This window comes from Dendropsophus ebraccatus, chromosome 1, assembly GCF_027789765.1.
Source record: "Dendropsophus ebraccatus isolate aDenEbr1 chromosome 1, aDenEbr1.pat, whole genome shotgun sequence".
Lineage (NCBI taxonomy): Eukaryota > Metazoa > Chordata > Amphibia > Anura > Hylidae > Dendropsophus > Dendropsophus ebraccatus.
The window spans coordinates 23,143,955-23,161,228 of record NC_091454.1 but is presented as its reverse complement, the minus strand read 5'-3'; the positions used below and the strand labels follow the sequence as shown (position 1 = coordinate 23,161,228).

The 17,274-nt window shown below is 42.9% G+C and overlaps 1 protein-coding gene across 4 annotated transcripts in view; it reads left to right on the top strand.

Annotated features, from left to right (window-relative positions):
* Positions 1 to 17,274, top strand: part of GRIA1 (glutamate ionotropic receptor AMPA type subunit 1) — a 181,068-nt gene that overhangs the window by 140,884 nt on the left and 22,910 nt on the right. For 3 of the 4 annotated variants that reach the window (XM_069969098.1, XM_069969099.1, XM_069969097.1), the window contains exons 11-12: positions 10,567 to 10,765; positions 12,150 to 12,397. In XM_069969098.1, coding sequence (XP_069825199.1) covers positions 10,567 to 10,765; positions 12,150 to 12,397 — 447 coding nt within the window. The remainder of the gene's footprint in view (positions 1 to 10,566; positions 10,766 to 12,149; positions 12,398 to 17,274) is intronic. The other variant, XM_069969100.1, reaches the window with a different exon arrangement.

Here is a 17,274-nt window from a genome sequence, read left to right as displayed (position 1 = left end):
ATTACTATCGTCGCACCATTTAATATCATACTATAGCATTGTACATCCTAGGAAATGAGGAATATTTGGTGTTGCGGTGACTGTGATCTATCATGTGCTATTTGAGATTATGGAGTGCCAAGTACTGTTCTTGCACATAGGCCCTAATATATATATATATATATATATATATATATATATATATATATATATATATATGTCCACTCCTGAGGTACTGCATCCCCTTAGAAAGGAACAAGACAAGGTTAGCACATCTGTATGTGAAACTGTTGACCAGAATTGCCCCAAAAAAGTGTCCAAACGAGTCCAGAAGACCATAGGTGAACATTTCATAACATGGTGTGAAGTTCTCTAAACAGCTCTTTAGAGGCTATTTGGTGGTCCCACTTGTGACATGAACACTTATACTGTAGACGGCTGTTGTCTCTTGAAAACAACCACTTTTTAAACAGAACTCCATAAATTTGGCTTGTTTGGACAGAAATGTTAGGTTACTGCACGGGAAATGTAGTATTACATGGCAATCAACCAATGAAATGAACACCGAGCCATGTAACCCACAGACTGGCCAGGTCCACCACATCAAGAGTCACTATTTTCAAAGTTAATATTCCAAGTTTTTTTTTTTACCTACCATTTTCCCCTCCCCTGGTAGCCACAAGAGGACACATCAAGAGAAGGAGACAGCCTAGTGACGTACTACTGTAACCCCTGGAGTAGTGGATCCACTGGACCGTCACTAGCGATGGCACTAACCTCACCAGGGAGCGGAGTCTAAGGGGCCGCTGGTTCTCACCAGAGCCTGCCGCAAGGCAGGATGGACTTGCTGCGGCAGGCAACCCCCAGGTCACTACCCCTGGCTTGGTTGCTAGTGACGGCAGGCGAGGCGTGGCAGGAGCAGTAGGCAGGAGATGGTGCTGGCAGAGGTCTGTAGGCGTAACCGCAGGTGACAGGCTGAACACAGGAGCAATAGTGTAACAGAGGAGCAGGAACCAGGACTAGGGACCAGGTAGCGGACAGGAATCAGGAACAAGGACTAGGGACCAGGTAGCTGACAGGAATCAGGAACAACAGGGAGCTGGGCCGAACGCTATGGGAAGCATGTAGAGGCTCCAACACCTGGGAAGGGGCAGGGCAGGAACTTATAGGGGAGTGATTGACACTAAAACCAATTAGGAGTGCACTGCCCCTTTAAATCTGAAACAGCCGGCGCGCGCCCTAGAAGGCGGGGACGCGCGCGCCGGCCAGCACAGTGGGTGACAGGAGTGGGGCGAGGTAAGGCGCCCCCCGGGGCCGAACTAGTAGCAGCGCCGGGTCCCTGCACATGGACCCCGGCGACTGCATGGAGAGGTCGCGGCGGCGGCCCGGAGCACGGGACGCCGCCGCGGCCGTGACAACTATCTTCTCTCATTGCTAAATGTGTGGAAATGGAGTATTGGTGGGAGGCGAAAAACTAGGACAATGACCCATTACGAAAAGGAGAATGGGTCTAGGACTGGGAAATTGCTTTTCCCACCAGTTCAGCAAACTGGCTGTGATTTTAACATCTGATTCACTAGTATCGAGAATAACTGGTTTAATCCTAACTCTTATTCTTGGTGTATTACTTTCTTCTGGGACTCCTAAATGAAGGACTCCTCCCTATGAGACATATGCCTAAATAGGGTATAGGGCAGGGATGGGAAACTTTTGGCACTTCAGTTGCTGCCAAACTACAATTCCCATCATGCTTAGACAGTCAACTCTTTTGCCTTGGCTGTCCAGGCTTGATGGGAATTGTAGCTTTACAACATCTGGGGTGCCAAAGGTTCCCCATCCTCATAAGGCAAGGCCCTATCAATAAAACTTACCTCTATTCATAGACGAAGAAAAGGCATGATTGTGGAGGTCTAACTGGTAGGACCACTAATCTAAAAAGCGGGGACTAGATTCTCTTGTTAGAATGGAGAGGCGCTCATGCGTTCGCACCAGTGCCCCAATCATTGGAGATAGTCAAGCCCCATTCTCAATCATCTCCGGCAGCTCCATCCTGGTGGGCCAAACCTGGTGGGCCAAACCCTTGAGTCTGTCTTGGTGCCGCATTCCCTTTTAACAAGCCATGTTAAGTACATATTTCACGGTGACATAAGAATGTTGTTCATTTTAATACGTTTTGCTAGACACCGGCTACAGTCGCATAATCTAGGTCATTGGAATAACTGGAAGAAGAAGTTATTATTAATATGGTCCTTGGTAATTGCTTCTCCTATACTGTAACTTGTCGGAATCCTTCAGTGGCCACATTTTCATCAGAACATAATGTTGCAGAATTAACACCGGCTTATAATTCATTTTAATTATTTGGAGAGCGCCAGCGAAACCGCGGCTTCTCGAGCTCCCACAGAGGCCACTAATAATGTTTGTGTGAATACCCTGGTAAAATGCACACAGTGTCTACAGACAGCCCAATACTGAATGCCTACCCTGCGGGGGATATTAAGTACTTTCACTGCCTCTTTCTAAATTGTTTTTAAATGCAATGAAGTCCCTCTCGGTGCACAGATTTACAGGGCTTCGCTGTAGACGGCGAATCGACACAGCGTGGATACCGTCCGTAAACGCCTATCCCGTGAACCTGCATGCATAAACATGCATGACAAAGCTTGTCAGGGCGCCTTATCCATGCACTAAGGGGCATAGTGTTAATTAAATTTCAGCCGGCTGAAGAGAATATAACTCTCAGACATTGCAAGAGCCGCAGGCCTTCTGGATTTTATGTATCTGTAAAGGTCACCTCCTGATGAGGGATTTGGTGTTGAAATTGAGTTAGACAGTTGTGGAAAAATAAGGAAGGAATCAGTCATACCTCAAAGTAAATAGATGCAGGCAGGCATCCTCCGCAATGGTTTAGATTTTTTTTAAGTGGTACTGAATTTAGCTTTTTTTTTTTACATGTATGTGAAACACAATACAAATGCAGTAGGTGCTATAGGAACCAGCCAAGCCAATGCTGCAACCCCTGGATAATAAAGACTAGTAACACAGCATGCCACCCAAGCAACAAATCCCAAATCTTAAAATGCCTTCGCTTATCCTGCCTGTCTGCTGTACTGTAGGAACAGGGGAGAGCTTTATTATAGGTAAGTGTAAGGGCTCACAACAGTATGTGCAACAAGGTAGCACTAGGTCATGTCGGCCAATAATGTTTCCCACTAGTTCCCACTCGTTTTTGTTTTTGTAATTGTTACAATAAAAAAGGACAATAAAAAAAGAATACTTACCTAACCCTGGTCCATCACAACTCCTTCTTCCTGCTTCCAAGACAAACACTTGTTTACTGAACCTACCTTCGCAGACACTCACTGGGCAATAAATTAAATGTTAAAAGTAAATTAATTACAAAATTTTAATTGTCACAGAATTAGGCTATGTTCACACAACGTATCTTTTCGTAAAAGTACAATCGGCAACAAGGACCGTACTTTTTACGAAAAGACACGTTGCTTGGTTTTGTATATATGTACTATATACTATGTATACACATAGTATACGCTCCGGCTGGGATCTCTCGCGGCGCCGCAAACAACTGACATCTCAGTTTTCTGGAGCCGCAATTCCTTGAATACCGGCCGTAGAAACCCATGTCAGTGCACACCACGAAGTGAGTGGCTGCGGCTGCTCCCTTTATAGTGTGCAGTGAGGAGTTCTGATGCTGGCGCACGCTGGTGCCTAGTTGGTAGGATCCTATTTACATTGTGGGTTGGGCGCACGCTGATGCGCCGCATCAGAACACTGCGGCTGAAAAGATCATCCTGCCGGTACTGCAGTCCTGGCCAGGATTATCTTTGCAGAGACCGGCCGCTCCATGACCCAGTCTCTTACGCCATGTGAACATGGCCTTAAAATATATTGTCAGACACTTCTTTTTTGGCCACCACATGCCAAATAATGCCTGTATTTTGTCACATACAATTTTTTTCTAGATATTTTGGGATATAAATAAAAAATGGTCCTTATGGGGAGCTATAGCTTTTATGGTAGCCTCCCAAAAATAAAAAAAAATCACTTAAAAATATTGAAAAGTGGGCTCTAAAAAGGGCAAAAGGCATGAAAGCTTTTCCGCTTTTTGCATTTCAGACTTTCATTTTGTCTGTAAAATATTTTTTTTTTTAGCCGCATATAAATTGCTAAAAAAGTTGGAGGATGTTGACCTGCAGTTGCAAATATATTGAACAATTTTCCATATTGACTTCAGTGAGAAGGTTGATACTTTCAGTACCTCTTCAGAAAAAGAAAAGATTCTGTTAGGGCTGGGTAAAATACAATAAAAAAGAATACTCACCTAACCCTGGTCCATTACATCTCCCCCCAACTCCGGTTCTTCTCCTACCAGTCCCGCTATCTTCTTCTTCCTGCTTCCAAGACAAATACTTGTTGCTGGACCTGCCCTCCCAACCAATCACTGGCCACACTGGTGTCCCACATCCCACAAGCAGGAAGCTCCTGAAAGCTCCAGGGGAGAAGCAGGGGACCAGGGTTAGGTAAGTATATTTCATTTTTCTATTTTTCTACTTCCCAGCATGTTATTTTTTCACTAAATGCTTTAATACCTCTTCTTTAATGTAAGATGGTAATTTAGCCTCCTAGCACAAGGTTGTGTTGGAATACCTAAAGCAAGCCATAGACAGGAGTGGTACTTTTTCTAGAAAGAGGCCCTATAATATTTGGTGTGATCCATATTGGGGGGGGGGGTGGTGGCTCCATTATGGTTTTGCTGGAAGGGCTACTTAGAGTAAAACCACTACATTATGTCTATAGACCACAGCAAAGATCTATATCAGATAGAAATATTAATATATTACATCCAAAATACACTCAGTCAGTGACCTTTTCAAAGTTGAATCAAAGAAGAATATTCCACCATGTTCTTGCTTCTCACTTCAGCCTTTGATAGAGTCTTTTGACCATTCCTCTCTAAGGCCCTTTGGGTTTTTTTTTTCTTTTTTTATCAAAAGAACTTTCTGATCATTCGTTGTTGAACCACATTTGCTTGATGTACCAAGGCCTCACTACTTTGCCCTGTCTTAGTTTTGCATAACTTTTTGGGCTACTGATACTATTTATATAGCATCAGTGTTAAAGAGATGTTTTGGTGTTAGAACATTATATTTAAATAAAAATGTCACCCCGACACGTATAACTTACTAATATAGTGCTATCAAAAATTGTACTGGTTTCAGTGTGGTTTTGCCTGATTCACCCCTGAAAGGAAGGTATGTAGTCTTTTCATTTTCAGTAGTTAGTTTAATTTACAGAGTGTTGTCCGAGCTGCTCTGCGGCTCTACCTCCTGAGACTAAACATCTTTCCCTGGTGTCTCAGAAGGCTTGGTTAGATCTTGTCTCTGAGATTAAGCCTGAGTGGTGTTCCCACCACTGGCCAGACCCTACTGTCTGCATCACCACTCCCATATATATTATATAGACATATAGAGAGTGTGTTTATGGCATGCTGCCTTGTATTGAACAATGCCACAGGAAAATAAGCAGACCGGGAATGCATGCAGCATTTTTTACCAGAATAGCCCTTCAAGATGCTCATCTACATAAGAAAAAACTCAGCTGGCCCACTTAACTTTACTTTAATTGCACGACTATCTCGTATGTGTGTGTGTGTGTGTGTGTGTGTGTAGGGAAATGGGGACTCTTCTCCAAAGATGATGTTGGGGGAAAAACAGGTCAGGAATCTTAAATTCGTATTCCATATCCTTTCGATGAGATAAGCTGCCACCAAGGGTGTCTGCAAGTGGCTTACCCCCCTCTTCTCATTCAGAGCACACACATGCATGATCGAACTGAGAATGTACCCCTCCTCTCCCCCTAGGGAATGCTTAAACATTCAACTGAGTATTATTGAAGGTGTATAGGCACTGTAACACCTCCAGAGGAGATTCACCAGCACTGTCCTGTTCACTCCTCTGCTGTACTTGTGCTTGTCCTGAGGCTGCTTGTGTCTTCTGCCATCTTCTTTCTCATTGTGCTGGGATGACACCACTGGCCAGTAGGGTTCTCATGTGGCCAACTGCACTAAATTTATAGAGGCACCTTGTCACCTGCTACTGTCGTCTGGCAATCCAAAGCCATCTACATATACTTAAACTTGCTCTACCTGCTCCTCTCTGCCTGAGCATTGTTAGAATGCTGCATTCCAAGTAAAAAGGTTTTTTTTGTGATTCTGCTGACCCTTAGTGTATCATGACCTGTGCCTGTTCGCTTTCTGCATGATTCCTGTCTGCATCATGTGCCCCTACTTTTGCCGACTGTCTGACCTGCCTCTGAAGCTGCCCACCTTGACCTTTTAAATGCCTGACCATGATACCCATATCAACCCAGGTACTTCACTGACTCTCCTGCTGATTACCTGGCTGGCTGACCATGCTTACTCAGCCTGTTGCCCAATGCTTTGCACCCCTGTGGTTCTTGGGAACCAGCTGCTGCTCACACTGGTATCACACTTGTGGAGCAACCTGGTGCCATCCACAGAACTCCAGCTTCGGACTGGGAGTGGAATAAAGGGTGAAGACAGTTAAACTGCTCTCCCTGGTGTTGCCCAAAGTCAAACTGGTTGAGTAGCGGGTCCAAATTCACTGTGACAGTCACCTTTAAAGTAGCTGAAGCATATGGCTCTTGGTCAACAGCTATTTTATGGGTGTGACCTCCATAAGTGATGCCAGAAGTTTCTGGCAACTGCTCACCATTTCACCTAAGTTCAAAGACAAGTTGCCCAGTTGATGGAATAATCTTCTATTGCATTGGTTAAAGATCTTGTGATTAGAGATGAGCGAACATGCTCGTCCGAGCTTGGTACTCGTTCAAGTATTAGGGTACTCAATGGTGCTCGGTACTCATCTTGCGATACTCGAGACAATGTCATCTCCCTCTTCCTGCATGTTTGGTGGCTTTTTTTCTGCCAATAGTCATGCCGGAGAGTCTTTGGGAGCTCGTAGCATCACGTGGGAGCCCTACATGTCGATAGCAGCGATTGGCTGGCCAGATTAAATGACCTGGGCATGTAAGAATCTCGCCAAACATATGAGACAATTCCATTCTGACAGCCCTTTTGCTGTCAAATTTCAGGTGATTGAGGTGCTACGACCTTCACCTAGGGGGGTGACCTGGATACACGCCTTCTCCAAAAAGAGACCCAGTGGATCTACAGGCTAGGCACTGTGAATCCACGGGGTCTAAATGAAGCACTTGTATTTTCATCTTTCATTACTTAGCGCTTATCTGTTTGCTCGTGGTGATTGGTTGATTAGTCCAGCAGGATTACCAGATAGTATCTCCCTCTTATCGTGGGGGGATCATGGACTTCTGTCCAAGTAATATCAGTGGTATACATCTCTTAGAGCTAATAGTACTGTGTTGCTATACCTATACCTTGCTACATCGATTTATATGTTAAGGATGGTTATCTAAAGACATTCCGGAGGGTAGTATACCTGGTCTCCATCACCGTGCATATCACGAGCTATTTACTGTATTATTGTAAGGTTTTTTATCTTATCTTAAGAGGTCCATTCTTTGATTAGAGGAAATTTTTACAGCAGGAATTTGTTTAAGGCACATCCTTTTTGGAGTGCTATATGTGTTCCCTGATGAATCCGTCTATCGTTGGGACGGTAGAAACGTGTCGGAACAAGTACTGTGTTTGGAACACGTACTGTGTACATATGTAATTGTATATCTTGCTGCTGCATTCATTTTTTTTGCAGGTGTTTTGAGCTGTCACGTTTATGCACTCTTTTCTGTCTTGTGTTTCTACTTTTTTGTTTTCTCCTGGGCACTTACAACAGGAGAGGGACTGTCACCATGGTTGGGGTCACCCTGTTAAGGAGGTGGGTTCCCCAAAAGGCAGGGAAAGAGGATATTTGGGTTGAGAGTAGGGTGCACCTGACCCCCCCCCCCTCCTACTCCTTCTCTTCTTTTCAAAGTGTCCTGCCTGCAGTCCCGCCCATCAGTATCTCCTGATCTCTGTTAGACCATTGATTCCCCCAATTACAAGTGCCCATCAGGAAACTACACTGTACATAGAATTCACTACTGGGTGTCTATGTTTGTTTGTATAGACCGTGTTTTTATATGAATTATTAAAAGTTAAGTATTAACTAGTCCCTTAGTGGTCCTTGTACGCCGGTGATAATAATATAGTCTTTTTGACCATTGGGCCTGATTTCACTAGTGGAAGACGGCACCTTTATTTCCGTCATTTGGATATTCATATAAGAATCAGGTCCCGCAATGCTCACTTCAGAAGCAGGCTGGATGAGCACAGGGAGAGAGCTGCTGTCAGGGAATTAGTGTGCGGTTTAGCAGGAATCCGATACGAAGAACCCAACAATCCTTCTAAGGGCTTAAAATTTTCAAAACATTTTTTTTTTGCTACTCTTGGCTGCTGGCTTGGACTTGTAGTGCTGCTGTCAGTCGTCAATTTGTCCTGATGTTGACATTACCTTGGCTGGCTGGGATCTGTAGTTCAGCTGTACCTATTCTCACTGTGCTGTGTCCTGTGCAACGGGTGCTTTACAAAAAAAAGAAAAGCACCAGTTACACACATACTCTATACGTCTACCCCCAAAACTGCTGTCAGTAGTCAATTCTACCTGTTGCTGACATTCTCTTGGCTGGCTGGGATCTGACAGCCATCAGCCATCAATAACATGGAGGTCTGCTGTGCAGTAAGGAGAGAGCCAAGAAGGAAGGGGAGTCATTGTACGGGGAGAGATATGGGGATCAGCGAAGTACAGCTACTGCATCAGTGTGTGCAAGGCTGTACTTTAACCCCTGATAGACATCAATCAACTCAATAGATTACTGGCCCAACAATGAACAGAAGTTGGAGCGATGGAGGAGGTACAGGAACATGGGGGAGAGAGCCCGAAGCCCATAATTTGGCTTACTGTTGTGATTAGCCAGCCCCAGAGGCATCCATGCATGCTGCCCCTGCTGTTTCCTGTCCATTAACATGTTGTTTCCATCATTTTCTGAGGTTTCCAGGTTTTCACGCAACCTTCCCTGTGCAGAGCTTTGGTCCCCTGCAAAAATGCTCGAGTTTCCCTTTGACTTCAATGGGGTCCGTTACTCGAAATGAGCACCCGAGCATCGGGAAATATTTGTCTCAAGTATCGAGCACCCGAGCCTTTTAGTACTCGCTCATCACTACTTGTGATCTGTAATATACTGTACATTCGTTTTTCAGTTGTGGTGCTTCATTCTTCTCCCGCATCTCCCAGGTAACTAGTATTTATCGTCCCCAATTGGTAAAATCACCCATTCCCACCAGCAAATCCTCTTTTTCTAATTTTTGAAAAATTATACTTTGCATGCAGAAAAGCACCATTAAAGTCAATTATCGAGCTCAGCAATTGCTTTTTTTTTTTAAGGAAATTTCTAACTGAATCTATTTCATGTATCTCCTTTCATTTAAATGTCACTGTCCTAGGAGAAATACAATCAACTTAAGAAGTATCAGGAGGTGATAGTTAAAATGTCAAGTACAGTAGTTAAATGATGTATTGTAGGATCAAACCATGTTAATTAAAGGTGATAGAAGCACTTTAAAAACTTTTTTTTTTTCATAGACCTATTCTTGTGTCTCCGTTTTTCTTTTCCAGAGGTGTTTTATTATACTATATCTTAATGCTTTAGTAAAAGATGCACAATCTATGCTGGTCTATAGTTGAGGAAGGAGTTCTGGTTGACTGGTATGCCCAGGAACTTGCTCTACGATCATGTACAATTGTGGGGATGAAATTACGTATGAAAGTAAAAAGCTTCTGTATGAACATACAAAAGAAATTTGTGAAAATCTAGTGAACATAGGTGGACAGGTAGAAGAAGATGCTTTATCTGCGGTTGGACGTAAAGATTGGTGGAAGAGGTTGCTTGCGAGTAGAAGAATAGTCATAAACAGGATAGTAGGCATGTCAAATGTAGAGTGTATTTTGGTTAATTCCTAACTCATCCAAATCTTTTTTTTTTTTTTTTTTATCAATATCACAGACAGAGGGTGTATAGAGGGTACATTGGTCTCACCAAGGTTTGGTGCTTAACACTAAGTATCTGGGGCAAAGATTCACTTAAATGCCCTAGGCCTGTATCTAGATACCCATGGTCAAGATAAAATGGCTCATTGGTGCTTCTCTTGGCACATGCCCAGTTGCCCACCCACTAGTAACACCCCTAATCAGAGGGACCTAACAGCACCTTTGAAATAGTAAAAACTCCCTAATATTATAAATGGTATATGGAGCTTCCTCTCTTTGCATTGGTGTCCAGGAACTTTTTGTTACACCTCTGGTCTTGGGGTCAAAGACTCTGAGATATGGGTAGTAGTTTAGCAGGGTTTTTAATGACTAACAAAATATCTGGCATGCATGGTTACAATGAACGATGGCAATGGTGACTAAAAGGGAGCCGCTATGACAAGTAGTATTCTATAACTTCTGTAAATGTTGAGGTCAAGCACGTGTGTACATATGTCCAACATGCTAAACATACTGTATAACAACTTGTGGTTCTTCCCCACAGGTCTCTCTCAGGTCGCATAGTTGGTGGTGTCTGGTGGTTCTTCACTCTTATCATCATCTCATCTTACACAGCAAACCTAGCAGCCTTCTTGACGGTTGAGAGAATGGTGTCACCTATCGAGAGTGCCGACGATTTGGCCAAGCAAACAGAGATTGCCTATGGAACGCTAGATTCTGGGTCCACTAAAGAATTTTTTAAGGTTAGATGACATTTTCTTTACTGTCCCCATGGATCAAAGTGGTGTCTTTGACAGCTGTCGGTTTGGGTCATTGGACCTGGACATGCAGACATAATATGGACACAAATTTGCTGAATAATTTAAAATGTCTGGTTGGTGCACAAGTGACTCTTCAAGGATGTTCCTGAACATCTTCACAAAGTGTGCAGTTGTAACAACGGCCGTGATTACCGCGGAACTTATGTTGTGTGAACATTGCCATATGTATCACATAAAGACAAAAAAAATATCTAAATTGGGGTCATGTGGTCATGGTTAAATTAAACCTGTCATTTTTTTAATGCTGCCTGAACCAAGAGTACTTGGGGTGGGGGGTTCTGACATCTTCTCCTTAATTGATAGATCTCTCTGTTTTAGTCGAGTAAAAACTTTTGTCAGAGAGACCTATCAAATGTTTCGACCCTGAGCAATTCGTAGAACGAGTGGGAAGACCACCTTGCTGCCACACTCCTGAGACCTAGACGGAACCCCAAGACTTGCATTCAAAGTCCATCTAGATAACATAACATGGAGCCTGGAATGCATACATACGCTGCATGTGGACTTCTCCTAGAATAATAAGATCCCAACCGATCAAAACTTTTGATATGTCTCTCTGTTTTTTGTGATAGTGCCCATTTAAATCTGGAGGAAAAGGTAGAAGCCACTATTGACCATCCCAATGACTCTTGGTTTAAGCACCATGAAAGCCATGATAGGTCACTTTTAAAAACATGGCTAGGTACAGTTTTCCTTTAGTGCTGTGTATGGTGTTTTTGGATTTGTTGTTTTTTAATGTCTCCTATGTGGTGCTATAAAGGCATTTGGTGTTCCGACCCCGTTCTTCATACAGATGTTCACTTTGAGGCTGAAGTGAACAAATGAAGCGCATTCATTTCCTAGAAGTAGCTGGGGTGTGCTGAGCATTAGCATTGTAAATTTGCTTATGTTTACTTTTTCTTGCATTTCCATAACCCGTCATAAAACTGTGATCTTCCTCGCCGTCATTAAGCCTTACTTATCAAACGCCGCATCTGGTCTCCCCGCCATTAAATTGACACAAAAGAACCATTTTCGAAACTTGTCTCACGTTGCCGACATATCAAAGTATTTTGTGCCTAATTTGTATTTCAAGCCTGTTTTTATTCTTTTCGCTGGAAGCGGCGTTAGTGTAAGCGGAGAACGCTGCGTCTGATGAAAGGTTTTTAATGAGGCATTAAACTTTCCGAATGGCCACCTCAAGAGTTTTCTTATCCGCTTCATAATGTCTCCCACCTGCCTATTTAAAAAAAAAAAGTGTATATCTTTGCTGAGTTTTCCTTAAATCCTTTGCAAAGTCCTCTTCTCTGGTCTTCTGTTTTCCTAGAGATCTAAAATTGCTGTTTTTGAGAAGATGTGGACGTATATGCGTTCGGCCGAGCCGTCTGTGTTTGTTAAGACAACTGAAGATGGAATGAACAGAGTTAGAAAGTCTAAAGGCAAATATGCCTATCTCTTGGAGTCCACCATGAACGAGTATATAGAGCAGCGAAAGCCATGTGACACTATGAAGGTGGGAGGTAACTTGGATTCCAAGGGCTATGGCATTGCCACCCCCAAGGGGTCACCTCTGAGGTAAGTAGCTGAGCTCTGCCTAAATGTCCATTGATTTGCTCTTCGGCTGTATACCCAGGGGTACATGGAGCACAACCGGGTTCTCCTTTAAAAACCATCACTTCCTATCATTCCTATCACATCATCCATCTGCTTGGTGTCATGTCATCCTGTTATACATTTATTTGTGTTCCGAGTATAGAAAGTGAATGTTCCACCAAACAATGATAGGATGTTGGCTTAGAATATGATGTAGGTTCTGTTTTACTGGTGTACATGTGGAAATGGGAAGAATTATTTTCTGCCTTTGCTAAATCGATAAATTACATCACAAGGCAGCGAAAAGGTCAACCTAACAGAATGAGTTATGAGAAGAGAAAGAAGGTGACGTCAGATCAGAGATGAAAGAGAACCTGAAATTGTTAGTGGTCCCTTAAAATTAGATGGTACGAAAGTAGTGGGGACTGTAGAAGTGTCCAATTTATCTCTTCCTTATATGCTTCTCCTATGAGATATTTCATATCTCAACAAAAAACACCAATATTGGTGCGAATGGCCAACCTTTTAAGGCTCATGACTTTTGGTGGCAGATTTTAGGTTCGGAGAAGGACTGGACAGTTGGATTTCAACTGCCTGATTCTATTGCCCTAGGTTAGATAAGCTTCCAGATGAGTCTAGCAGTAGCTTTCCTCTTGCTATTCAGAACACAGGTTCCAGAAGTTCCTGCCTACTGATAATCGGACCCTTATCCATATGGCCAGCTTTAGGCTCTAGCAACAAAACACAGCAATCACTGAGATCAGCGGAAAAAAAATCCAATGAAGTACTCACTCAAAAGTCTCCATTGATACATTTCCCCCTATAAATTTAAATATGCTAAAAAAGTTGCAAGTCTGAAAACACAAAAATAGCCAGATATTCCTCCATGGAAAGAAAACCTGTTGCCGACAAGAGCCTCAGAGTGGGGAGATCACCAAACCACCCTGATAGGTAACCCCTCAAGTCCTGGAAATACCAGAGTGGCCCCTTTTGCGTCAAAAGTCTAACTCAGTTGCGAGTATGGCAACATGACAAGGGTTTACCATAGTCAGGCATCCATCTACAGACAGTTGTTTCGGGGTTGGCTTTGGTAAACCCTTGTCATGTCGGAACTAGTTTTCCTTTCCTTGAGGGATATCTGGCCATTCACGTGTTTTTAGACTCGCAAATGAGGCTCCACAGACCCTTTTTTTGCATGCTTTTCTATCACTTTCACCCTTTACATTTTACATATGCAGGAGAGAAATCTTCCAGCATACACCCAAACCTGAATCCACTCCTCTGGCCTTAGAGTCTATATTGGTCTATAAACATGTCCACCATAAGTACTGAGAAGGTATCCCATCACATGCTCTGATCAAACAGAACAGAGCCTTGGGGGTACCACTGAGTGAATACAACTGTCCCCACAGTTTCAACCCCCTAATTTTAATGGACCTCTTCTGGTGACATGCTGCTAAAGGGGTTATCCAGCGCTACAAAAACATGGCCACTTTCCCCTCTACTGTTGTATCCAGTATGGGTGGGGTTTTGAAACTCCGTTTCATTGAAGTTAATGAAGCTAAATTGCAAACTGCACCTGAACTGGAGACAACAGAAGGGGCAAAAGTGTCCATGTTTTTGTAGCGCTGGATAACCCCTTTAAGGGGATCATCCTTTATTAGAAGAAAGAGTCCATTTTTACCAGAAACAGAACCACCTTTGTCTATAGACTGTGTCTTCTATTGCAGCCCAGTTTTATGTACTTGGATGGGGCTGAGTCACAATACCAGATAGAAGTGGTGCTGATTTTGAGAAAAGTGACCATTTTTCTATTGCAGGACATCAGAATTTCTAGGTTTAGCCATAATACAGTGTAATACTATGTCAAATTGTATAATCATACCAATCATTTTGCACTGGTCGATGTAAGGTAGGTTTATTGTCCTCCACAAAGGTTCTCTGTGTACTTTGGAGTTTGTCAGTGTTAATTCACCTTCTATTTCACTTTGCTTCTATAGTTAGCCATCTACTTCATACTCTTTTGTCTTTATAGTGACTCTTGACCCTTAATTTTAATTCCCACCACGTCCCAAAGTCATCTATATTTAAGTGGTTTGACAAGAAAGATAGTTAGGAGTTTGCGAAAGGCGGGCATGACTGACATATTTCTGAATAGATCTTGACTAAGTTTCTGATAGGTCATTAATAATCTAAGATCAAACGAAAGGACACATGAAAGGAGGTAACAAAGTTACAGGTAGCACTTTAAAAAAAAAAAAAAAAAAAGAAACTCTATAGGAATGCTTGAGAGTGGAGATGATATATCCTTTAAATTAAGGCCAGTATTTAAAGGGATATTCCTCTGGATTATTTTTGCATTGCATGACAGCAGTAATTGCTGCTACCTGTAGTTATGTTTCCACTTCGGGAAAATATTGGGTAAAGGCAGCGTCTTGTCAAATAGACAGATGCTAATAATGATCATGATCATTATTAGCGGTCGTCTTTGTTATAAGACTGCCTCCTTCCTCGATATTTTCACAATATTGAGAACGGTCCAGAACTGCAGGGCTGCTTAAGCCCTGATCCCGACACAGTATCAAGATAATACAGCCATACATAGACTGTATAATATCAATATATAGTAACCAAAGAATAATGTTCAAAAAGTACTACCGCAATTCCCAAGTATTCAGGGAAAAGATTCAGTATCAATCTCTGAGGTTTCTATGCTGAAGAGTCCAGTCCATTGAGTGGCACCGCCCACTGGACCCCTTAACACAAAATGATCAGGGATTTTAATTAACAAGGTAAAACCTATACTGAATTTTTTCCCACAAAGGTATATTTCAATCTTCTCAGTTCTACTTGCTATATTCCCTGATGGTGATAGATTAGATAGCATTGTCTTGATGACAGATTCCCTTTAAATTCTTTAAAAAAAAAAATTGTGTCCATGTTACTAATTTTTTTTTTTTAAATCCTGAAACCTTCCCATTTTGGCTCTGATCAAAGAGCTTCACTGTAGACTGACACTTCCAGTTCTGTACAGTTCTCCTCTCGGCAGACATCTCATCATGACAGGCAGGATTACAATATATTTGCAGTACCCACTGGGGCCCCACAATCTTTATTCCTTATCACAGACATTTCTGTAACAGGGAATTTTATATGAAGCAATGAGTATATTTTTTATGGAGTATGGGAGGAAACCTAAGGAAAGCTACTGTGTCCTATAAAAAATATATTAAGGCCCAGAAGTGAATTGTGGCCCATGGAGCCCGATGCGACACCGTGGCTAGTTACGACATGAGAAAACCAAAAACTGAATTGATATTTAATTCCTCCACCTAACACCAAACATATCCTTCTGCATGTAGGTTGCAACCCCATACGTTTACAGACGCATGTCCTTGTTCTATTTCGCTCACAAGATATTTTCATGGCCCGAGGCTGTAAGATATAAACTGTCTTGCTGCAGCAGAAAAAAAAAACATGAAGCGTACAGACAGTTCAAGAGAAATGACGGAGGATTGTTGTAAGTGCTACAGTGTAGAGCAGACACATCCTTAGATAAAGACTTGCTTTAGTACAACCAGATAAAAAAAAAATCTCATAACCGTTGAGCCTTCCTCTTATTTCCTCAAATCCTTATTCAGTCAAATTGTTTTTTTTATTTATTTATTTTTTTAATCCAATGTATAGGATTTATGTGCTGTTTAGGCAACATCTCTGCTCTCGGGAACATGGGTGATGATACAAAAGAAGAATAGGGTCAGATTTACTCAAAACCACAGTAGAGGACCATACATCCTTTTTTTTCTTTATCTACAAGGGTGGCCATCCAAAAAGTGTTCATGGGGGGGTTAAATTGTAAACATCTTACTTAAGGCCCTATTCCACGGAGCGATTACTGGCCGTACTCGGCCAATATTGGCCGTTATGTTCGATAATCGTCCCGTGGAATAGAAGGCAACGATCAGCCGACATTGTTAATGTCGGCTGATCGTTGCTATCTTTTGTCTTTCAACATGTTGAAAGACAAATGACTTTGATAGCAGCGATCTGATGCCGTCGCTCCGTGGAACAGGAGCGGCCTCAGCAGACCGCCACTATCCTCTATGGGCTGCCCGGACAATCTAGCGATCACCCGGACAGCCCCCTTGCAGCTCCTTGCAGCCCATCCCGCACTCAGCCGCTAGCTGTCGCCGCGTGTAATAGCGGAAGCAGCGAGCGGGAAACGAGGAGCAAACGAGCGTTGACATCGCTCGTTTGCTCCTCACAGTCTTCCAGTGGAATAGGGCATTTAGAGGTGAGTGAATTTACAGTAGGAACAAAGAGAAGCCTGATGAGTAGAACCCCGATAGGTACAAAGAGCCTACTGTGGCTCATCTCTAATCTCTAACCCCCATTCCAAAGACAATACAGTACAAGGTTAGCAATGCAACATAAGGTCACGGAACGGCCGGTGTCAAAAAAAGATCATCCCGCCCAGTACTGCAGTGCCGGCCGGATGATCTTTACAGTCGCTGAATTCGGATGCGGGCACATCCATGCACGCCTGCATTCGAATTCTCCACTGCACACAATAGAGCTTGCGTCCGGAGCCGCACACTCCATTGTGTGAACTGACAGGTTTGATACGTCAGTTTCTTGTGGCGCAGCTACGGATCCCGGCTGGAGTGTATACTATGTGTATACACTCCGTCCGGGATTGCTTAGAAGGTACCATTACGTGAGTACCGTAGTATTACTACGGAACTTACATAGTGGGAACATGACCTAAACCAGTCCTGGAGTCACAACATCCTTTAGCCTAAAAAGCAGGACAAAAGAGGGACAGACTTCCACTAGGCATAGGTTCGAAGAGGCTATAT